Source organism: Lampris incognitus, chromosome 12, assembly GCF_029633865.1.
Source record: "Lampris incognitus isolate fLamInc1 chromosome 12, fLamInc1.hap2, whole genome shotgun sequence".
Lineage (NCBI taxonomy): Eukaryota > Metazoa > Chordata > Actinopteri > Lampriformes > Lampridae > Lampris > Lampris incognitus.
Window position 1 is genome coordinate 5,513,659 of NC_079222.1, and position 24,336 is coordinate 5,537,994.

The window sequence follows — 24,336 nt, forward strand, 5'->3', positions numbered from 1 at the left end:
ATTGTCCCGTTCGCAAAAAGGGGTTTTGCCCAAGCTTTGCAGCCACTAGCAGGGGCCCGGCGAGGTCATGGGCCGGCTGTCTGAGGTGGTGTATTGGGTGCGCATGGTGGTGCTGCACCAGGACAGACTCTCCCCATACCGCCCCCTTGTGCCTCCTGTTGTTGAGGAAGGGGGCAACAGCACCACTCCATGCACCGATCAGTGTCTCTCCTCCAGTTGCGCTTCCTGTGAGCCCCATGCGGCTTGTTTGCCAGCGACGGCACCCTGGGCATTTGAGGGACTGTGTTGGGTGACAAGGTCGTCGATGACAACTGACCCGTCACATGGAGGCTATGTTCCAACCTGAGGAGGCAGTCACTCTGACTGTCAGCGGTTCTGCATTCGGGGAGCGCAGGGGCTCATGGAACTGTTGATGTTCGTGTTGGAATTGTTGTGATGATGATGTGGTGTTCGTGTTTAGATTGCTGTGGTTGGGTTGTGCGATTCTCGGTGTTTGTGTGACCAGGACAATGTTGGGGGCTGTCTGGCAGTGTGGCCACCATGGCCGAAACTCGTTTGGCGATTGGTGACCACCAGCCAGTGTTCATGTTTGTGTGTTCTGTTGGTAAATAAAGGAGCATTTCCGGGGCCGTGTGGTGTACGGGCAATGGGGATTTCTGTAAAAACAAGATCTCTGCCCCACAACGCCTTGTTCCACACTAGCTCGCCACAATATTGTAGGGCTGCTGCTGATGATGACCCATTCTATTCCATACCATTCTGTTTTTGCCAAATTGTGTTATTTGTCTAAAGAACATGATGACTCAGAGTAGTTTCCATTTGAATCTATTGAGTCAAAGATTCTGTTGGTAACAGTAAGTTAGCACACACCAGGGACTTTTCTTGGTGGGATGCTCTTTCGTGAACTCAATGTTCATACGTAGAAAACGTAATCTAAACCATGAGTCTCTAAAGATCTTGTTTTTCCGCTAGGTGAGGAAATAAGAGTTATGATGCCCCACTAGATAGTGTATAGCAGCGTTTCTCAAACCTCTCCTGGAGGACCACTTGTCCTGCATGTTTTAGATCTCTCCCTGCTCCAACAGAGCTGATTCAAATGATCAACTCGTTATGAGTTGCCTAATAACAAAGCTGATCATTTAAATCAGCTGTGTTGGAGCAGGGAGAGATCTAAAACATGCAGGACAAGTGGTCCTCCAGGAGTGGTTTGAGAAACGCTGGTGTATAGTATACTGCTATATTTACATTATATTTAACCTACTCAACAGATTAGTCAGAAGGTTTACTTAATGTACTCTAGTGATATATGTATCAGTTGTCATTAGGCCCTATACGGCCTGTCCAGGGTGTCTCCACGCCTGCCGCCCAATGACTGTTGGGATAGGCTCCAGCATCTCCGCCACCCTCAGAGCAGGATAAGCGGTTTGGATAATGGATGGATGTTTTCTTCTTTATCGGACTGCGGCCTTTAGCCTATCGACTGATTCAGACTACATCATAACTTTTTTGGTACATGCTGTTACCAGAAGTACTCTTTGTTTTGTTTTGTTTGTTGAGTTGGACGGAGGTGGGGGGGGGGGTGTATAGCTAGACGACCCGAGTCAGTTCCCAGGTTTAAAATAATAAAACCCCAAGTCTCCACCGGATGCGCCTGTAGCACGATCTCAACATAAAAGAAGCAGAAAACATTTATAGGATTATTTATTACACCGATTTTATGAGGTAATAAATTCAACGAAGAAGACGAGGCGGCGACGTGCGTTGCGTCACAGCACGGGAGGGGAGGCTACGTCCCAGAAGTGACAGGGAGACTCCCGGGGGCGGGGCGTCGCTCTCTGCCAGGCGGCCGATGAGGTCGGTCGGTCGGCACTTCGCCCGTTGCGTCACCGCCATCGCTGTTTAATGATCGGAAGTGTGTGTGTGTGTGTGCGTGTATGTGTGTGTGTCTATGTATGTGTGTGTGTGTGTGAGAGACAGCGGGCGCGTGTGCGCGCGTGTACGTTTGACGAGTCGAATAGGCCGAATTTAAACGAATGAACTAAAATCGCAGAAAAGTCTTTAAAGTTCTCTTGCTTCGCGCGTCTGTCTCGGAGAGGACAGCCCGCCCGCCCGCCCGCCGCGGAAGCCATCGCCCGCCGCCGACGCACTTTCGGTTATATTTACCGACCACGCTTTATTGTTTTTTGTGACAAGTGTGTGTCAAAGTATATTTTTTTTTGCGATTTCTTATTATTGAATTTTCTATAGTCTACCAGGGGTAGTCCTGCCTACCTCCCCCCCCCGTGAACATTTCGCTTAATGATTATGGAGAGAAAGAGGATAGACTGTCCTGCTCTGCCGACAGGCTGGAAAAAGGAAGAAGTGATCCGGAAGTCGGGTCTCAGCGCTGGAAAAAGCGATGTGTACTATTACAGGTGAGAAAAGTACCCGAGGACTATAACAAATGAGGGTGGGTTTAAAAAAAAAAAAATTTTGTTGCCACGCTAACGAATGGGTCACTGATGTTCAAAGTAAAACTTGTATTAAAAAGTAAGCGACGGTGCTCAAGTTGCCTTGACAACCGGCGACTGACGTAAGATTCGGTCCATCGTGAACCCACAGATTTCTGTGCTTGAACCACTAATTTTTTTTTCAATAAACTGTTATCGAACAAAAGTTACAAACAATGAATGTGGGAGCAGAGATGATGGAGGTGTCGTGTTATAAGGACAATCAAAGTAATATCAGGGAAGTTAAAACCGTAAACAGTGACTAATGACGAGAAACATAAAAGAGCACAGTGGAAAAAATCGAGAGAAAAATTGAATATAAGTAAAGTTTAAAACTTGAGTTAGATTATGAGTGCACAGATCAGGTCTGTGAGGGCCTGGCGGCCTGTCCAGGGTGTCTCCCCGCCTGCCGCCCAATGACTGTGGGGATAGGCTCCAGCATCCCCCGCAACCCTGAGAGCAGGATAAGTGGTTGGATAATGGATAATGGATGGATAGATCAGATTTGCCAATTATATATATAGTGTAGCGACCGGGGAAGGCGGTCCCTCCCCGACCGTACCTCAGGTTGGCCGATGACGATGAAGAGGAAGAGGTCTGCCAAGTTCTGCTTCCACCACAGCAGTCTTGGCGATGGCCTCCCACATCCAGGCGACGTCCACCCCGGTTGACTGACTGCTGTTACCGGTGTGATGAGCCTGGTCACATAGCCCCCGACTGCCCAGCACTGGTGCCCAAAGCCAGAGTCAACCGGCCAGCGGGGAAACGACGGTAGAGTGGCCTAGTGAGGGGACCCCCACTCCAGTCTCCAGCCCCCCTTCAATGCTGATGCACGCTGGTTGGCCGCCTAGGTCACACCAAAGGACTGTATTTGGATTGCCAACACGACAATCGATCCTGCCGGGCCCTGACAGACACGGGGTCTACCATTTCCCTGGTGCGACCTAGCGTCCTCCCGGGCACCACCGGCCCCCTTTCAGTGGCATGGTCACCAACCAACACCCAGCTGATGAAGGTGACAGGGGAGAAGACTGGCATGAGAGGGAAGAGGTCACTGCAAGTCCAGGCTGGAGACCAGGAGCTGACACACGAGTTCTGCTCGCCAGCATCCAGGACCCGTGCATCATAGGCCTGGACCTGCTGACCTGACCATGATGCTCTGGTCCGACTGGGGGAGGAGCGGGCTCAGGGACTGGCGAGCCAGTTAATGAGTAGCTGCCGCTAAGCAGGCATAGAGCCCTGGTGCAGCATTGGCGTGCTGCTACTGCCGGCGGCAAGAGGAACGGGGCCAGATGATGCCGACAGTGGCAACCATCCAGACCGCCAGCAACGAGAGCAATGAGGAGAGGTGGTTCCCATTGAACACTTAGCAACTGAGGCAAGAGCAGGAGGCAGACGTGGCTCTTTGTGCTGGTGAGGGGTTGGCTGAAGACGGAGCAGCGCCCTGAGTGGACAGAGGTGTCAGCGGGGCCCAAGGTAAAGACTTACCACTCTCAACGGGGCAACTTTGAGCTCCACGACTGGTTGGTGTACTAGAGCTGGCAAGCTCCCAGGTGAGGGCGTCACCTCCTGCAGCTGTTGGTGCCCTGTGTTCTGTGTCCTCAGCTTCTCCAGATGGTCCATGGCTTGTTAGGGGTGGGGCACTACGGGAATGCCAAGACCCTCCACCACCTCAGGGGGCAGTTCTACTGGCCTGGTTGTCGACGAGATATGGAGCTGCACGTGCACTGCTGTGACTCCTGCATCTGCCGGGTCTGGGCCGGCAGAAGAGGGCCTATGACACACAATGCTTTGGGTGGTGTGTTCGGCAGCAGCGACACCCTGGACATTTAAGGGATTATGTATTGGGTGATGGGGTCGTCGGGGACGACTGACTATTCAGGTGGGGGCTATGTAGTGACTGGGGGAGGCAGTCGCTCTGACTGTTAGTGGAGTTGCACCGAGGGAGCGCAAGGACTCATCGGACTGTTAATGTTTGAGTTGATTGTGTTATATTTTTGCATGTTCAGGTGTTCTGTTAATTTTGGGATGTGTTGTTGTTTGGGGGTTTGACTCGGACTAGGTAGAGGACTGTTACCGACTGACTTACCTTAGAACTGTGACTGACTGACCTTAGAACAGTTCTTGAGGCAGGTTGAATTTCTTGAGCTGGCAGAGAAAGTGCATCCTCTGCTGGGCCTTTTTGGTGATTGTGTCTATGTTGGATGCCCACCTTAGGTCCTGGGAGATTGTGGAGCCCAGAAATCTGTAGGTTTTCACCGTACACACCATGCTGTTGAGTATGGTGGTGGTGGTGGTGGTGGTGGGGGGAGTGTTGGAGGGCGCCTCCTTAAGTCCACTGTCATCTCCACTGTTTTGCGCGTGTTCAGCTCCAGGTTGTTATGGCCGTATCAGAGGGCCAGCTGATCAACCTCCTGTCTTTAAGCAGACTCATCACCATCCCAGATAAGGCCAATGATGGTTGTGTCATGCGCAAATTCCGGAGTTTAACAGATGGGTCACCTGAGGTGCAGTCATTTGTGTAGAAGGAGAAGAGTAGAGGGGAGAGCACACATCCCTGGGAGGTGCCACTGCTAGCGCGTGGGAGGATCACACTATCCCCCCCCAGTTCCCCCTCTCCCCTGAACAGGCGCCCCGACCGACTAGAGGAGGCGCTAGTGCAGCGACCAGGAAACATATATACCCACATCCGGCTTCCCATCTGCAGACACAGCCAATTGTGTCTCTAGGGACGGCCGGCCAAGCCGGAGGTAAAACAAGGATTCGAACTGGTGATCCCTGTGTTGGTAGGCAACAGAATAAACTGCTACGCTACCTGGACACCTGAGACTAGCAAGTTTTTGATCTCCATTGTGAGTTTATTTCTGGCTTTGTTATACCGGATCCTATCTCCATGCCTGTAGGCTTCCTCTTTGGCCTGACAAAGCTGCCTTGCATTTTGCTGTGAACCAGGGCTTATTGTTGTTAAAGGTACAGAAGGTTTTGGTGGGCTCACACACGTCCTCAAAAAAGCTGATGTAAGATGTAGGATGTAAGATGAAGGATCTCCTGCTTATGTTTTGGTGCCAGATACCACAGGACACCTTCAGAGGTCTTGTGGAGTCCATGCCTCGATGCGTCAGAGCTGTTTTGGCAGCACGAGGAGGACCGACACAATATTAGGCAGGTGGTTTTAATGTTTTGGCCGATTGGCGTATGACTATAATATTGAAAACTATAGTGTTCTAAGACTGTAGTACTATGAGACTGCAGTACTGCATGGTTGAAGTACTGTATAACAGTAGCTCTTAATGGCTGAATTACTATCCAACTTTTGTACTTTATGGCTGTAATGCTATATGACTGTAGCACTGTATGACTGTAATATTTTGTGACTGTATAACAAAAAGCTCATACTTACTGTAGTATTATATGACTATGTAGTTGACGGTGTGTATGACTGTGTAGTTGGTTTCTTCAGGAATTATTTTCTAAAGCATAAAAATATAAATAAAACAGCTAAAATGTGATATCTAATTACTCTCTGTATTGTGATGCATAATTTTACTACATTTTTATGACTATTTCATTTATTTATGTTACTCTTTGTTTTTCCGATTGCTCCTGTGCTGATGTTATGTTGTTCCTGTTTACTTGTGTTTATTATTCCTAAATATCTACATCTCTCTCTCTCTCTCTCCCCTCTCTCTCTCGCTCTCTCTCTTCTCTCAGTCCATCAGGAAAGAAGTTCCGCAGTAAGCCACAGTTGTCACGTTACCTTGGCAACACTGTGGATCTGGGAAGTTTTGACTTCCGCACGGGAAAAATTATGCCGGGAAAATTACAGAAAAACAAACAAAGACTCCGACAAGATCATCTCAGCCTTGCGAAGGTACTACTACTAGTACTACTAGAACCGATACTATACTGTACAATGAGTTTGATGTGACACATAATATCCTCTAGGTCTGGATAAGGTACCAAAAGTATTACAACTACTAAAACCATACTACTACACTATTACTGCACTGCTACTTTTAACACTACATTAAATATCAGCTACGTCTGCGTAAGGTACTACCACTAGTACTAATACTATATATAATTGCACTTAAGTTGGGTTAAGTTACTACTACTAGCACTGATATAACGTGTACTTCTAAAACTCTACATGTAATATTCTGGGCTTGGCTAGTACTTGGATGGGAGACTTCCCAGGAAAACTTGAGTTGCTGCCGGAAGTGGTGTCGCTGGGCCAGTAGAGGGCAGTCTTCCCTCTGGTCCTAATAAAACAAACACAAAAGTACAGTGACAGGTACACTGTGCTGTAGAAGATGCCATCCTTCAGATGAGACGTTGAACCGAGGTCCTGACTGACTGTGGTCATTAACAATCCCATGGTACTTACCGCAAAGAGTAATAATAGTAATAATAATACATTTTATTTGTGGGCGCCTTTCAGAGCACTCAAGGACACCTTACAGAACACAGTTAAAAACAAGCAGCACTGTATCAGACAGCATAAAGTCAAAACAAAGCAGGGTAGAAAATAAAAAGTTAACACAACAGATAAGTATAAAATCATCATCTGCAAAAAACTCAGTGAGGGTGGATCAGACTGAATATGCCAGTTTGAAAAGGTGCGTTTTGAGATTTGGGATGTGAAGGTTGAAAGAGAGTCAATGTTGTAAATGTCTTGTGGGAGAGGGTTCCATAGGCGGGGGCAGAATGACTGAAGGCTCTACACCCCATGGTAGTCCAGCGGGTCGATGGTGTAGTGAGTTAGAGAGCAGAAGAGGATCTGAGAGTGTAGGAGGGTGTGTGGACATGAAGGGAGTTCGGAAAGATATGAAGGAGCTAGGTTGTTATGGGCCTTTAAGGTGAGAAGCAGGATCTTGAAGTCAGTACGGTATTTAACAGGGAGCCAATGGAGTTGCTGAAGAACAGGAGTGATATGATCTATGGAAGGAGTTCTGGTAATGACACGGGCAGCTGAATTCTGGAGTAGGGGGTTCCCCAGTGTCCTGGCAAAATTCCCAACCTGGCTGTCTCCATCTGGCCACCTAATCTTCCCCCCAATGTAATTGGCTAAATGATTCCTCCCTCTCTACCTCAAGCTGATGTGTGGTGAGCGTTCTGTGAAGTGCTTTAGGTGTCTAGAAAAGCGCTATATAAATGTAATCTATTATTATTATTATTATACTCTTCCTTCAGAATTACCCCTACCCCATTTCTCCTCCCATCCGCACCATGGTAAAAGAGTTTGAACCACCTCCGATGCCCTTGGCCTTACTCCCCTTCCACCTGGTCTCTTGCGCACACAGTATATCTACCTTTCTTCTCTCCATCATATTAGCCAGCTCTCTCCCTTTACCAGTCATAGTGCCAACATTCAATGTTCCGACTCTCACCTGCACACTCCCACCCTTCCTCCACGCTACTCGGACGCCCCTCTGTAGTGTTTTTCTTTAGGGGGAGGGGTGTGTCCTTTGTCCTTATGTCCTTTATATTAAGGCAGAGGGAGCCAGAGCACAAGAATTTCGTTGTATTCCATACACATGATATTAAAGTTGAATTTGAACTTGAACGAAAAAGTAAATTCTGCTTTAAAATATATGGAAGGCATAAGCTCATGAAAAACAAGGATCAGATGGAGCACTGAACAGATGCAGATTCAAGCAGGACAAGCATTCAAGCTGCAAGCAGTACAAGCTTTTCCAATCAGAGGAACAATGGAAAAAGTCAGTACTGTAAAAATTCCTAAACTAGGCATCCAGATGGCGTGGCAGTCTATTCCGTTGCCTACCAACACGGGGATCGGCGGTTCGAATCCCCATGTTACCTCCGGCTTACCTACAGACGCAGTTGGCCGTGTCTACGGGTGGGAAACCGGATGTGGGTATGTGTCCTGGTCGCTGCACTAGCGCCTCCTCTGGTCCTCTGTTCGGGGGGGGGGGGACTGGGGGGAATAGCGTGATCCTCCCACGCACTACGTCCCCCTGGTGAAACTCCTCGCTGTCAGGTGAAAAGATGCAGCTGGCAACGCCACATGTATCTGAGGAGACGTGGTAGTCTGCAGCTCTCCCCAGATCGATAGAGGGGGTGGAGCAGCAACCAGGACCACTCGGAGGAGTGAGGTAATTGGCTGGATACAAATGGGGAGAAAAGGGGGGACAAAATCACAACAACAAAAAAATCCCAAACTCGTCATCCAGAAATTTTCTGTGAAGATAAGCAAGTGGTAAGGGTTTTGGAGTCAATATGGAACGGCCATACATAGTAATGAAGGTTTGAGCAAAACAGAGGAATTTAGTTACTTGCAGTAATTTTAATGGGTACAGCAGCAAGCTCAATCACAGGCCTTGCATTATCTAAAGATAATTATGATATGCTCACTAGTCAGTTTGGCCACAAAGACCCGCTGATAAATGCACATAGGAATAAGTTACTTAATATGAGTCCTGTAAGAAAAGCCACTAATGTAGTGCCTTTGCGCAAATTGTATGATGACCGTGAAGAACAAGTGCGCAGCCTTGATGTCGTGAATGTTGTATCTGCCACTTATGCAAGCCTGTTATGCCCCATATTGTTAAAAATTATCTCTGAGGAAATTGCCCTTGAGTTCACCTGAAAAGCAGCTGACTATGTGCTCAAGGCAAAGGATTTGATGGGCTTTTTGGAACTGGAAGTAGAAAGTAGAGAGAGAATGGCAAATCTCACTGAAAAGAGAGAAGGTTATCAGCATGAAGAAATGCTGATCGTGCCAAGGAGCGCAGATTGAGGAGGCCATACACAGGCACGATGGCATCAGCTGCAACCTTCCGTACTTGGAGTCCAAATGTTAATAGTGACTGTTTGTTTTGTGGAAGGGCTGATCATAAATCTTCCGAATCCACAGACTTCACCGTGGATGTCTGGAGAGAAACGCTGAAGCGATCTGACAGGTGTTTTATATGTCTGGGCCCCAGACACATTCTGCGTAATTGTAGGGTGCAAGGCATTGTATGTGAAGCATGCGGCAAAATACATTACAAAACTGTTTGTATCCACCATTTAAAACATGCACAAGATGACAAAGGTAACAAACCATCACCCACAGACACTGTCATGTCAGTTTTTACAAGTAATTCAGAAGGCAACACTGCATCGTTACAAACAGCTGCAGTATGGATATATGGCCCTAGACAAAGCCAACTCATTAAGGGTTTATTAGATGGGGGGAGTCAATGCAGTTTTATCCTTGAAGATATTTCTAGAGCTTTAAACCTACCAGTCATGAGAAAAGAAATAATAAAGCTTCACATATTTTGCTCTGTAACTCACAAATGCGTAACTGCAAGAAAGGTCAAGGAAAGCTTGAAAAACTTAAAAACAAATGAAGCTGTTGATGTTATTGTAAACACCAACTGTATGTTCCTCAAACATGCAAATGGCAAATGAAAAAAACCCATCATCATCATCGGCGTTCACACGAAGCGATGATGATAGTCCTTTCCGTTGGGTTGTCTACTTGTGGGTCCGGGATGTTAAGGTGGATTCCCTTTATGGAGGAAGCTTGTGCGTGACTTTGTTTAACGTGGGGAGACTGGTGCACAGACAGCCACCACATGGTCACGACATGGAAGATCTGTGTCAGGATCCAGGCGCATGGAGTCCAAGACGACTGGGGGCCTATTTCTGCTGCAGCCTTCATCTGCCTTCCCAGTCGTTGTGATGTTTCCCTAAAGTCAGCCATCATCCGCCACCTGTTCCACCATTGAGGTCTTGGTTGGATTGCTCTTTGTCAGGGACCTCTCCCTTGACCTTACCGCCAAGGGTGACCCTACCAGGAGTATAGCTCCAGACAGCATTACTCTCGGGATCTCAGGATCATGCAAACTTCTCCATCACGACAAGGTGACAATCCACAGAGAAGAAGATGTAAAGAAAAAAGATGAAAAAATAAGACGGTCTCTTGAAGATAAACGTCTAAAGGCATTAATACTCCGGTGAGAGGCATGGAAATGGAAGGCTTTGGGATTTTGATTGGTGGAGACCACTACTGGAATGTAGTGTCAGGATGCACGGAGAGACTTGACAATGGACTAGTGGCTGTGGAGAGTAAATTTGGATGGCTGATTCAAGGTGTTGTGTCCATCCCTGTCATGTTAGTTACTATGGAACTTGTGGATATGGAGGTCTTACATCTGAGTGTTGGAGAGGAGCAAAAAGTGATTGACCAGCTGCGCAGTTTCTGGGCAACTGAATCACTAGGGATTCACATGGAAACCAAACGCAGCCTGGAGACAGATGCAGTTTGGAGGTTCAAAGGGTAGGTAAAGTACCAACAAGGTTGATATGAAGTTTGTGTCTTGGAGGGAGGATAATTCAAAATTGGCTACCAGGGCTCAGAGCTGATCCTTGGCGTAATCCCACATCTACCTTGAACCCATCCATCATTCTAACCGCAAACCTCACCACTGTTGCACTGTCCTCATACATAGCCTGCACCACTCCTACACACTTCTATGTCACTCCCGACTTCCTCATACAATACCACACCTCCTCTCTCGGCACCCTATCATATGCTTTCTCTAAATCCACAAAGACACAATGTAACTCCTTCTGGCCTTCTCTATACTTCTCCATCAACATTCTCAAAGCAAACATCGCATCTGTAGTGCTCTTTCGTGGCATGAAACCATACTGCTGCTCGCTGATCATCACCTCTCCTCTTAACCTAGCTTCGATTACTCTTTCTCATAATGGTCATGCTGTGGCTGATCAACTTTATACCTCTGTAGTTGCTACAGTTCTGCACAACACCCTTATTCTTGAAAATCAGTACCATTATACTTCTCCACTCCCCAGGCATTCTCTCCCTTTAACAACTCCACTGCAATCTCTCCTAAACACCTCCACGCCTCCACAGGTATCTCATCTGGACCAACCGCCTTTTCACTCTTCATGGCTGTCCTCACTTCCTCTTTGCTAATCCACCGCACTTCCTAATTCACTGTTCCCACATCATCAAGTCTTCTCTCTCTCATTTTCTTCATCAGCCCCTTAAAGTACTCCTTCCACTTCTCAACACTCTCCGCACCTGTCAGCACATTTCCATCTGTATCCTTGATTGCACTGCTGCACATCCTTCCCAGCTTGGTCCCTCTGTCTAGCCAATTGGTACAAGTCCTTTTCTCCTTCCTTAGTGTCTCTAACCTCTCATACAACTCACCATACTTCTCTTCCTTTACCTTCGCCACCTCTCTCTTCACTTTACGCCGCATCTCCTTGTATTCCTGTCTACTTCCTTCACCTCTCTGACTATCCCACTTCTTCTTTGCCAAACTCTTTCTCTGAACTTCCTCATTCCACCACCAAGTCTCCTTGTCTTCCTTCCTCTGTCCAGATGACACACCTAGTACCTTCCTAGCTGTCTCCCTCACTATTTCTTCAGTGGTTGCCCAGCCATCCGGCAACTCTTCACTACCACCCAGTGCCTGTTTTTAACTCCTCCCTGAACTCCACACAACAGTCTTCCTTCTTCACCTTCCACCATTTGATCCTTGGCTCTGCCTTCACCCTCTTCCTCTTCTTGGTCTCCAAAGTCATCCAATGCTGCCTAGCTATGTTCTCCCCTGTCACCACCTTGCAGTCTCCAAAGCCTTTAAGATATAGTCCACCTGTGTGCACTTTCCTCCACTCTTATACGTCACCGTGTTCCTCCCTCTTGAACTATGTAGTCACCACAGCCATTTCCATCCTTTTCACAAAATCCACCACCATCTGCCGTTCCACATTCCTCTTCTTGACACCATAACTACCCATCACCTCCTCATTACCTCTTTTCCCTTCATCAACATTCCCGTTGAAGTCTGCTACAATCACCACTCTCTCCTCCTTCGGCACACTCTACACCACTTCATTCAGCTCACTCCAGAATTCTTCTTTCTCTTCCATCTCACACCCAACTTGTGGGGCATATGCGCTGACAACATTCATCAACACACCTTAAATTTCCAGCCTCATACTCATCACTCTGTCCAACACTCTCTTTACCTGCAACACACTCTTGACATACTCTTCCTTCAGAATTACCCCTACCCCATTTCTCCTCCCATTCTCACCATGGTAGAAGAGTTTGAACCCACCTCTGATGCTCCTGGCCTTACTCCCCTTCTACCTGGTGTCTTGCATGCACAGTATATCTACCTTTCTTCTCTCAATCATATCAGGCAGCTCTCTCCCTTTACCAGTCATAGTGCCAATGTTCAAAGTTCTGACTCTCACCACCACACTTCTACCCTTCCTCCTCTCCCTGCCTCTGGAAATGCCTTCCCCCTCTCCTTTGCCCAAGAGTAGCATAGTTTTCACTGGCACCCTGCTACACCATGCCAACAGTACTGGTGGTGGTTGTTGGTAACCCGGGACTCGACTGATCCAGTATGGAAATCTGATTTTATGATCCGCATATTTGATTTGGGGGCGGCACGATGGCGCAGCAGTTAGTGCGGTCGCCTCACAGCAAGAAGGTCCTGCGTTCAAGTACCGGGGTAATCCAACCTTGAGGGGTCGTTCCGGGCCGTCCTCTGTGTGGAGATTGCATGTTCTCCCTGTGTCTGCGTGGGTTGCCTCCGGGGGCTCCGGTTTCCTCCCACAGTCCAAAGACACGTAGGTCAGATGAATCAGCCATACTAAAAAAAAAAACTGTCCCTAGGTATGAATGTGTGTGGATGTGTGTGTATGTTGGCCTGTGATGGCCTGGTGGCCTGTCTAGGGTGTCTCCCCGCCTGCCGCCCAATGACTGCTGGGATAGGCTCCAGCACACCCCCCCCACCACTACCACCCTGAGAGCAGGATAAGCGGTTCGGATAATGGATATTTGATATGGCAAAGGTTTAACACCGGATGCCCTTCCTGACGCAACTCTCCCTACTTATCCGGGCTTGGAACCGGCACTAAGAATGTACTGGCTTGTGCATCCTCAGTGGCTGGGTTAACCATATAATTTCGATAATATTAATAATATAAAATGAAAGCACTTGTGCTGATTATAGACACTTAATGGCACATTTTTAAGTTTCAAAAGATTGCGACTCCTCACCCTTTGCCTCACAATGGTTTGATCCACTGCCTCCCACCCCCATCCCTCAGCAGTGGCACATGACACAGCTACAGTGCCTGTGGGAGTCGTTGGTGACTGACCTCCAGCAAGTAGTCAAACTAGTGTTAATTCCGTTAACAAAAACTATGACTCAATATGTTGGTCAATTCATTTTTTTCCATGACTAAGATGAGACGATGACGGGGCGGCACCGACATCATGAAACAGTAACTGTGACTATATCAACAGGCAGTATTGTTGATGAAACAAGATGAGACTAAAATATAGTTTGAAAACTTTACCAAAATCTCTCTTTATTTTAGTTGACAGAATGAGGAGACCAAATATAATAGACTGATTTTTTTCCCCCTCTAAATTTACTTTCAGTCGTCTTTATGCATGCTCAATAATCCAGGTAAGGAAATCACAGAAAGTTGAATCAGTGACTGGCTTCTTACTGCAAATTCTGCTGTAGCTTCTAGCAGCACTGTTTTTCCGTTTGAGCATTGTATCCCCGTATGAGACATGGAGATACCATCGCTGTCCGGCACAACTACACCCATCCTTTATACATGGACACTACCAAAACTGTCCTCCAAATCTACACCCCTTTATATCCTTTATACATGGACACCACCAGCAATGTCCTCTACATCTGTGCCCCTTTATATCCTTTATACATGGACACCTCCATCACTGTCCTCCACATCTACACCCCTTTATATCCTTTAAGTAAAATTGATGTGTGGTGATCGTTCTGGCACAAAATGGCTGCCGTGCATCACCCAGGCAGTGCTACACATTAGTGGTGGATGAGGTGAGTTACCCCCTCCAATGTGAAGTGGTTTGGGTCTCAAGATAAAGCACTATATAAATGTAATCCATTATTAAAATATATTTGGGGGCGTAGCAGTCTATTTCGTTGCCTACCAACACAGGGATCGCTGAATCGAATCCCCGTGTTACCATCGGCTTGGTTGGACGTCTCTACAGACACAATTGGCTGTGTCTGCGGATGGGAAGCTGGATGTGGGTATATGTCCTGGTCACTGCACTAGCGCCTCCTCTGGTCAGTCGGGGCGCCTGTTCAGGGGGGGAGGGAGAACTGGGGGGAATAGCGTGATCCTCCCACGTGCTATGTTCCCCTGGTGAAACTCCTCACTGTCAGGTGAGAAGAAGCGGCTGGTGACTCCACATGTATCGGAGGAAGCATGTGGTAGTCTGCAGCCCTCCCCGGATTGGCAGAGAGGGTGGAGCAGCGACCGGGACAGCTCGGAAGAGTGGGGTAATCGACTCTGTGCATAACTGTAGTCCACTGACTTTCCGGTTTCAAGTTACGTCCACAATTATGAGGATACTCATCCTCATAATTGTGGACGTAACTTGATATGTACAACTTGAAACTTTTCACCCGCGAGCTGGTAGCTGCAGGTGACAGTGTGTCGACAGCTCTGTGCATGTGGTTGACATGTATCCATGGTAAATCTTGCAGGCATTGCGAAAAACATGCCATTGTCAATAGCGCACGCCAACAAACAGGAAACTGGTATGACCGCTGCAGTAGAAACCGGAAGTCAGTGGCTCTGTGCATACTACAGTTATGCACGGAGCCGATTGGCCGGAAAAAAAAGGGGGAAATAAGAAAAAAAAATCAAAATATATTTGTATCTCAAGGTTTTGATTTTTCAACCCAAACTTACCAGATAGCTGGAAATTCTGTTTTTATTGGAATGAGCTTTTAATATATTGATATCAATAGGGATTTTATTTTGTATTTTATTTTTTATGTGTCACATCAAGTTTGTCTGAGGTACTTCTGTCAACTTCACTCACAAACACTCACAAACACACACACACACGCGTGCAAAGTCATGCATACAAGGAAGCAAGCAGTAGGTTGTGTTATTGAGAGTAGTGTGGGCGCTCATATTACAGTATTATGTGTAGTTATTATTTTGATAAATGCGTTCAGTTACACAGCCTGCAAAGGGTGATAGCGCAGCACCACCCAGTAGTGTGTGTGTGTGCGTGTGTGTGTATGTGTGTGTGTGCGTGCAGAGATAACAACCGTACCTCGTTCAAGGGGAGTGTCTCTTCTGTCTGTCTCTCTCTATTAGGAAGAAAGAAATAACAGTACATGTTATCTTTTTATTTATTTCACTTTTTCATTTAAATATATTCAGAACATATGAATTGATGAATTAAAACCTCTCCCTTTTTCAGGGATGTAAACCCGATCTGAACACAGCGTTGCCCATCAGACAAACAGCATCCATCTTCAAACAGCCTGTCACAAAGGTGGTCCATCACCCTAGCAACAAAGTCAAGACTGACCTGCAGAGGGCGACAGAGCAACCCAGACAGGTACACCTGCATTAGAAACATACAGTATATAGTAATTTAAACATTCTGATAAATGTGTTCCATCACAGGGTGACAGAGCAGCAAGGCCAGAAGAGAGAGAGAGAGAGAGAGAGAGAGAGAGAGAGAGAGAGAGAGAGAGAGAGAGAGAGAGAGAGAGAGAGAGAGAGAGAGAGAGAGAGAGAGAGAGAGACAGAGAGACAGAGAGAGAGAGAGACAGAGAGAGAGAGAGAGCGTGTGTGCGCGTTAAGCTATCTTTTTTTTTTTGGGCTATTTTTGCCTTTATTGTATAGAGGATGAGCGGGACGGTGGCGCAGCGGCGGTCGCCTCACAGCAAGAAGGTCCTTGCTTCGAGCCCCGGGGTAGTCCAACCTTGGGGGTCGTTCTGGGTCGTCCTCTGTGTGGAGTTTGCATGTTCTCCCCGTGTCTGCGTAGGTTTCCTCCGGGGGCTCCGGTTTCCTCCCACAGTCCAAAGACGTGTAGGTCAGGTGGATCGGCTGTACTAAATTGCCCCTAGGTGTGAATGTGTGTGTGTATCGGCCCTGTGTGATGGACTGGTGGCCTGTCCAGGGTGTCTCCCCGCCTGCTGCCAAATGACTGCTGGGAAAGGCTTCAGCATCGCCGCGAACCTGAGAGCAGTTTAAGTGGTTCGGATAATGGATGGATGGATGGATGGATGTATAGAGGATAGTGAAGTGGCAGACAGAAAACAAAAGGAGAGAGAGAAGGAAACGACATGCAACAAATGTCACTGGCTGAAATCAAATCAGGGACGTTGGGGATATGTGACCTGCACTGCAACCATTCGGCTACCGGGGTGCCATGTTCAGTTATCTTTTTAAGGACTAATTTGAGGTTTTAACCATCGGAGCGAGGACATGAAAGTCAGTAGGAGCAAGACGGAATACATATGCGTGAATGAGAGGGAGGTCAGCAGACTGGTGAGGATACAAGGAGTAGAGGTGATGAAGGTGGATGAGTTTAAATACTTGGGGTCGACTGTCCAAAGTTATGGGGAGTGCAGAAGAGAGGTGAAGAAGAGAGTGCAGACAGGGTGGAGAAGAGTGTCAGGAGTGATTTGTGACAGAAGGGTACCAGCAAGAGTTAAAGGGAAGGTTTACAAGATGGTTGTGAGACCAGCTATGTTGTATGGTTTGGAGACAGTGGCACTGAAAAAAAGACAGGAGGAGGAGCTGGAGGTGGCAGAGTTGAAGATGATAAGATTTTCATTGGGAGTCACAAAGAAGGACAGGATTAGGAACGAGTATATTAGAGGGACAGCTCACCTTGGACGGTTTGGAGACAAAGAGAGACAAGATTGAAATGGTTTGGACATGTGTGGAGGAGAGATGCTGGGTATATTTGGAGAAGGATGCTGAATATGGAGCTGCCAGGGAAGAGGAAACGAGGAAGGCCAAAGAGGAGGTTTATGGATGTAGTGAGGGAGGACATACAAGTGGCTGGTGTGACAGAGGAAGATGCAGAGGACAGGAAGAAATGGAAACGGATGATCTCCAAACAAGAGCACATGTCAAGGTCTGGGTAGATTAGATGGTAAGCGAAAAATCTGTTCTCGTTGTCAGTCTGTTGGATGCAGGAGAAATGGGCAGGAGTTAAGACCTGAGCAACTTTGACAAGGGCCAAATTGTTATAGCCAGATGACTGGGTCAGAGCATCTCCGTAATGGCAAGGCTTGTGGGGTGCTCCTTGTCAGCAGTGGCGGCTACCTACCAACAGTGGTCCAAGGAGGGTCAAACCACAAACCGGCAACAGGGTGGTAAATGGTAAATGGACTGCATTTCTATAGCACCTTTCTAGTCCCCAGACCACTCAAAGTGCTTTACAGTGTATGCCTCACATTCACCCATTCACACACACATTCATACACTGATGGCGGAGGCTGCCATGCGAGGCACCAACCTGCTCATCAGGAGCAGTTAGGGGTTCAGTGTCTTGCTCAAGGACACTTCGACATGCTGTCTGGAGGAATCAGTGGACTTCTGATTACTAGACCGACCCACTCTACCTCCTGATGCATGCCGCCCAAGTGTTGGGTGCCCAAAGCTCATCGATGCACGAGGGCAACAAAGGCGATCCCGTCTGGTCCGAACACACAGAAGGTCTAATGTGGCAAAAGTCACAGAAAATTGTTATTATGGTTATGGGAGGAATGTGTCACAACACACTGTGCATCGCACCTTGCTGTGTATGGGGCTGCGTAGCCGCAGACCGGTCAGAGTGCCCATGATGACCCCACTCCAACGTCGAAAGTGCCAACAATGGGTATGCGATTGTCGGAACAGGCCCATGGAGCAGTAAAAGAAGGTCGCCTGGTCCAGTGAGTCCCGTTTTCTTTTAGATCACTTAGATGGCCGTGTACATGTGCACCGTTTATCTGGGGAAGTGATGGCACCAGGATGCACTGTGGGAAGATGACAAGCCGGTGGTGGGAGTGTGATGCTCTGGGCAATGTTCTGCTGCAAAACCCTGGGTGTTTGACATGTACCACCTCCCTATTGCAGACCAGCCACACCCCTTCATGGTAATGGTATTCCCTGATGGAAGTGGTCTCTTTCGGCAGGATAATGCACCCTGCCACACTGCACACATTATTCGGGAATGGTGAACATGATGAACTGTTCAAGGTGTTGTACTGGGCTCCAAATTCTCCAGATTTCAATCCCGATTGAGCGTCTGTGGGATGTGCTGGACCGACAAGTCTGATCCACGGCAGCCCCACCTCGCAATTTATAGGACTTGAAAGATCTGCTGCTGATATTTTGGTGCCAGATACCAGAGGACACCTTCAGGGGGTCTTGTAGAGTCCTTGCCTCAGTGGGTCAGAGCTGTTTTGGCAGTACATAGAGGATCAACAGCGTTTTCGGCAGGTGGTCATAATGTTTTGGCTCATCCGTATATCTTGTGTTTTTATTTCATCTCTCCCTCTTCTCTTCTCTTCTCTTCTCCTCTCTTCTCTCCAGTTGTTTTGGGAAAGGAGGTTAAAAGGTCTTCGCACTTCAGACGTAACAGAGGAGGTTCTCAGGTCTATGGAGCTCCCTAAAGGACTGCAAAGTAAGAACTGACCCTTGACTTTTGAAATGTTTTAACTGAATAAGCAAATTTAAAGGAAGTTTTGCCAATATTTTCACAATTACAAAAACAGTTATAGATATACTTTCATTCAACCCAAATTATTTTTCAGTTAATTTTAATAGAAAAACCGTTTAGAAGTTAAAACAACAAAAAACAACAACAAAAAAACAAATAAATAATTTAACCCACTTAAACTTTCATAAGTGACCATTGCAGGGCATCCGGGTGGCGTGGTGGTCTATTCCATTGCCTACCAACACGGGGATCGCCGGTTCGAATCCCCGTGTTACCTGTGGCTTGGTCGGGCGTCCCGACAGATACAATTGGCCGTGTCCGCGAGTGAGAAGCCGGATGTGGGTACAGTGCATCGGGAGATGTATTCACACCCCTTCACTTTCCCCACATTTTGTTATGTTACAGCCTTATTCCAAAATGGATTAAATTCATTTTTTGCTCATCAATCTACACACAATACCCCATAATGACAAAGTGAAAACGGTTTTGTAGAAATTTTTGCAAATTTATTAAAAATAAAAAACTGAAATATTGCATTTACATAAGTATTCACACCCTTTGCTATGACACTCAAAATTGAGCTCAGGTTCATCCTGTTTCCACTGATCATCCTTGAGATGTTTCTACATCTTGATTGGAGTCCACCTGTAGTAAATTCAATTGATCGGACATGATTTGGAAAGGCACACACCTGTCTATATAAGGTCCCACTGTTGACAGTGCATGTCAGAGCAGAAACCAAGCCATGAAGTCAAAGGAATTGTCTGTGGACCTCCGAGACAGGATTGTATCGAGGCACAGATCTGGGGAAGGGAAAAAAAAAATTCTACAGCTTTGAAGGTCCCGAAGAGCACAGTGGTCTCCATCATTCGTAAATGGAAGAAGTTTGGATCCACCAGGACTCTTCCTAGAGCTGGCCACCCAGCCAAACTGAACAATCGGGGGAGAAGGGTCTTGGTCAGGGAGGTGACCAAGAACCCGATGGTCACTCTGACAGAGCTCCAGCGTTCCTCTGTGGAGATGGGAGAACCTTCCAGAAGGACAGCCATCTCTGCAGCACTCCACCAATCAGGCCGTTATAGTAGAGGCCAGATGGAAGCCTCTGCTCAGTAAAAGGCACATGACAGCCCGCTTGGAGTTTGCCAGAAAGCACCTAAAGGACTCTCAGACCATGAGAAACAAGATTCTCTGGTCTGATGAAACCAAGACTGGACTCTTTGGCCTGAATGCCAAACATCACGTCTGGAGGAAACCAGGCACCTCTCATCACCTTGCTAATACCATCCCTACAGTGAAGCATGGTGGTGGCAGCATCATGCTGTGGGAATGTTCTTCAGCGGCAGGAACTGGGAGACTAGTCAGGATCGAGGGAAAGATGAATGGAGCAAAGTACAGAGAGATCCTTGATGAAAACCTGCTCCAGAGCACTCAGGACCTCAGACTGGGGCGAAGGTTTACCTTTCAACACAACAACGACCCTAAGCACACAGACAAGACAACCAAGGAGTGGCATCAGGACAAGTCTGTGAATGTCCTTGAGTGGCCCAGCCAGAGCCCAGACTTGAACCCCATTGAACATCTCTGGAAAGACCTGAAAATAGCTGTGCAGCGACGCTCCCCATCTAACCTTACAGAGCTCGAGAGGATCTGCAGGGAAGAATGGGAGAAATACCCCAAATATAGGTGTTCCAAGCATGTAGCTTCATACCCAAGAAGACTTGAGGCTGTAATCGCTGCTAAGGGTGCCTCAAGCAAGTACTGAGTAAAGGGTGTGAATACTTATGTACATGCAATATTTCAGTTTTTTATTTTGAATAAATTTGCAAAAATTTCCACAAAACCTTTTTCATTTTGTCGTTATGGGGTATTGTATGTAGATTGATGAGAAAAAAAATAATTTAATACATTTTGGAATAAGGTTGTAACATAACAAAATGTGGGGAAAGTGAAGGGGTGTGAATACTTTCCGGATGCAGTGTAGGTGTCCTGGTTGCTGCACTAGCGTCTCCTCTGGTCGGTCGGGGTGCCTGTTCAGGGGGGAGGGGGAACTGGGGGGAATAGCGTGATCCTCCCATGCAGTACGTCCCCCTGGTGAAACTCCTCACTGTCAGGTGAAAAGAAGCGGCTGGCGACTCCACATGTATCGGAGGAGGCATGTGGTAGTCTGCAGCCCTCCCTGGGTTGGCAGAGGGGTTGGAGCAGCGACAGGAACGGCTCGGAAGAGTGGGGTAATTGGCCAAATACAACTGGGGAGAAACAGGGCGGGAGGAGTGACCATAGCATTTTTCTATTAAAACTGTAATATATACATGTCAGTTATCTGCAAACAAAATGTTTTCAAAAACAAAATCACAGCACAAGTTACTGCTACAGACCTTATTCACAAACATGGCTGACAAACTTCTGATGTATGTTCGTACAGTACGAAGAATGTGTTTCCCCACTGCCTGCAGCATTAAAAAGTTGACTTTATCGTTTTCAATTCTGACATATCCTCTTTTGTTTAGAAAGCATGTTTATAGAAATGTGATTTGACCGAGGGTCACAAAACGCTAACTTTCCTGAAATGAAAGCTAGCATGTTGTGACCTTTAATCAGATCCAATTTTTATAGTTATGCAGCCGTCTGACAACAGAAACATAAATATGTGTCAATGACAACATCTGTGTTGTGTTAAAAGCTGTGTTGAAACACCACATAGAGGAATTATAGAACATGTGACAGAAAATGTGCTTCTGAACATTGCAGGCATCTTTACCTTATTAAAATGAAGACCAAGTACACTGGTTACGTTAATGAAAACAGTGTATTACTAATAATCAGCTAAATAATCAATGATTTACAATTTCCGTTTCCATTGTTTTTCATCAAATAGAAATAAATCTTGATTAGAATACAGCTGATTAATATAGCTATATAATATAACCGAGTAATAGCTAATTATAAACAAGAATAATCAATTATTATGTAATTAATAATTAATAATTATTAAAGACTTAATCGGTTATTATTGATTAATAATCAGTAATAATTAATAAATAAATAATCAATGATTTACAAATTCAGTTTCCATTGTTTTTCATCAAATAGAAATAAATCTTGACTAAAATATAGCTGATTAACATCTAATTATTATTATAATTAATAATAATAATGTAACTGTTGTTATCAGGGCTTGTCTCAAACCACTATATTAATTAATGTTAGTGTGCGCTGATAACCATTGGACCAGAAATCTAACATAGGTTCGACTCAGGAAGCGAATGGCACGACCATAGGTTAAGTAGAAGAAAGTTTAAAAATAATTTATTTAGAAAACTCCACAAGTTCGGAATCACTAGTAAAAAAAATTAAATAAATAAACAAAATAATAAACAATTCCCCCAAATTGTCAGTCAATACGAACACTCAGTTGAGTCCAGTCCAGTGGTTTTGTCCTTGTGTGCTCTAAATCAGGCCTGATGGAACGACCCAGGTAGTGTAACGATAGTTAAAGCAAAGCCTTATCTGTAACCAAGGGCTCTGTATCCAGGGAGGCTCAGTCAGTCCGCTGCCGGGAGCAGGCTGGCAGCTGATGGGGATGATCTCCTTCCAAGGTATCGGGATCGCCGGCTCGCCATCTGGATTCACTCGACTCACAAAATAACACACACACACACACACACACACACACACACACACACACACACGCACACAAAAACAACCTGCACACAGCAGCGTGAAATACACCATGAGTACTGTACAGTATCGCATTTCAACCATAAAACATTCAAACATTCATGGTAAAATCTCAATCAATATAAGTATTGTAGTGAATTCGGGGGGACAGCGCAACCACAGGAACTGCCGCGGCCGGGAAGCGAACCCGTATCACCCGCGCCGCAGGAGACGCCGCTAACCGCTCGCCTAACGGATCAGACCCGCCAGCCAGCGGCCAGCGTGTCTTCTTATCCATGTACGTCGCAATACGATTACGTATCGCTTTCGCGGGTTTTACATTCTGAGCGGCGTAGCAGCATCCCAGGACAACGGCTCACAGCGCTGTCGGGCGGGAGACGCCGGCGGCTCGTTCCTCGTAACTAAACAGACGTCTTGTCTATATAAACCTTTCTCACCATTATCGCCGTGAAGCACAAATGTCGAGCTCACAATGACAAACCCACACCGGCTCCACATTCACCTCCGACTGGTTGTTAAAGATTCCCACAGCCGCATTTTAGCTGCGACTGCGGCTAACACAGCTAGCTAGCTAGCGTCCATCGCTTCGGTACACTCACCGGAGAAGTCTTCTGCTAAGCTGAGGGGACGAATGCAGAAACACAACGCAGCAAAAGACGGGATTCGGGTGACTCGTCACTCGTTCATCGACTAAACAAAACGGACCGCGTCAGACGTTGGGCGGTAATGGCGGCTCTCTCCGTTACCCTTCACTTGTCTCCGGTTCTCTCTCGGGTCGCTCAGAGGGAACAAAACTTATCCGCTCTAACTGGTTACGGCGGCGCGGCTCAGCCGCACTAGAGGCAGCGCCATCTAGAGGACAGGAGAATAATACACTGTAAATGGTGAACGTTCACTATGTGCATATTAGGTGGGCTACAATAATAATAATAATAACAATAATTATTATTATTGTAAACTACTAATAAGACACGTTAGTCCCTAGCTAACGGGTCTGACCCTTTAGCCGAGCGGTTAGCGATGTCGCCTTGTGGTGCAGTACACCTCGTATCGAATCCCGCACCGGGCAAGAAAATAACCGGTCACATTGGTGGGATCCGGAAGTGTGCAGATCCTCAGAAGTCTCTTCGGAGCGCGGGAATAACAAAACGCGAGGGCGCGCTTCCGGGGAGGGTGACGACTGTAAACTACTAATAAGACACGTTAGCCCCAAGCTAACGGGTCTGAGCCTTTAGCCGAGTGGTTAGTGATGTCGCCTTGTGGTGTGGTGCAGTACATCCCGTATCGAATCCTGCACCGGGCGAAAAAATAACCGGTCACATTATTATAGAGTATTTGCCACGGTGTGTTTTAAATCTCGATGTTCCCATCCAGCCGTAGGGCCAGACGCCAGTGATGACACGCTCCTATTGGCCATTGCCAGCGCTTTGCATATGAGCTCTGCACCAGTCACGGGCCAGACGTCACAGGCAGCCGAGAAAAACCCCGCAGTCTGGATCAACGCCGCCCAGCCTCTGTGCAAGGCATTCACTATCACTGACCAACATATACGGTAAGCAATAATAAACACGATGAAACGATTAGACATGTAAAAATACACATGTACCTATATAATCCAGTGAGTCAAGTAAATTCTTT

General features: G+C 46.8%; 1 protein-coding gene across 2 annotated transcripts in view; it reads left to right on the plus strand.

The window, feature by feature from the left end:
• The first annotated feature begins 1,839 nt into the window (after positions 1–1,839).
• The window catches only part of mbd2 (methyl-CpG binding domain protein 2), a 30,503-nt gene continuing 8,006 nt past the window's right edge, over positions 1,840–24,336 (plus strand). Inside the window, exons 1-5 of one of the 2 annotated variants that reach the window (XM_056290668.1) lie at positions 1,840–2,414; positions 6,201–6,360; positions 15,775–15,915; positions 18,894–18,984; positions 24,073–24,250. In XM_056290668.1, the coding sequence (XP_056146643.1) occupies positions 2,299–2,414; positions 6,201–6,360; positions 15,775–15,915; positions 18,894–18,984; positions 24,073–24,250 (686 nt within the window). In that variant the 5' untranslated portion in view covers positions 1,840–2,298. The remainder of the gene's footprint in view (positions 2,415–6,200; positions 6,361–15,774; positions 15,916–18,893; positions 18,985–24,072; positions 24,251–24,336) is intronic. The other variant, XM_056290669.1, reaches the window with a different exon arrangement.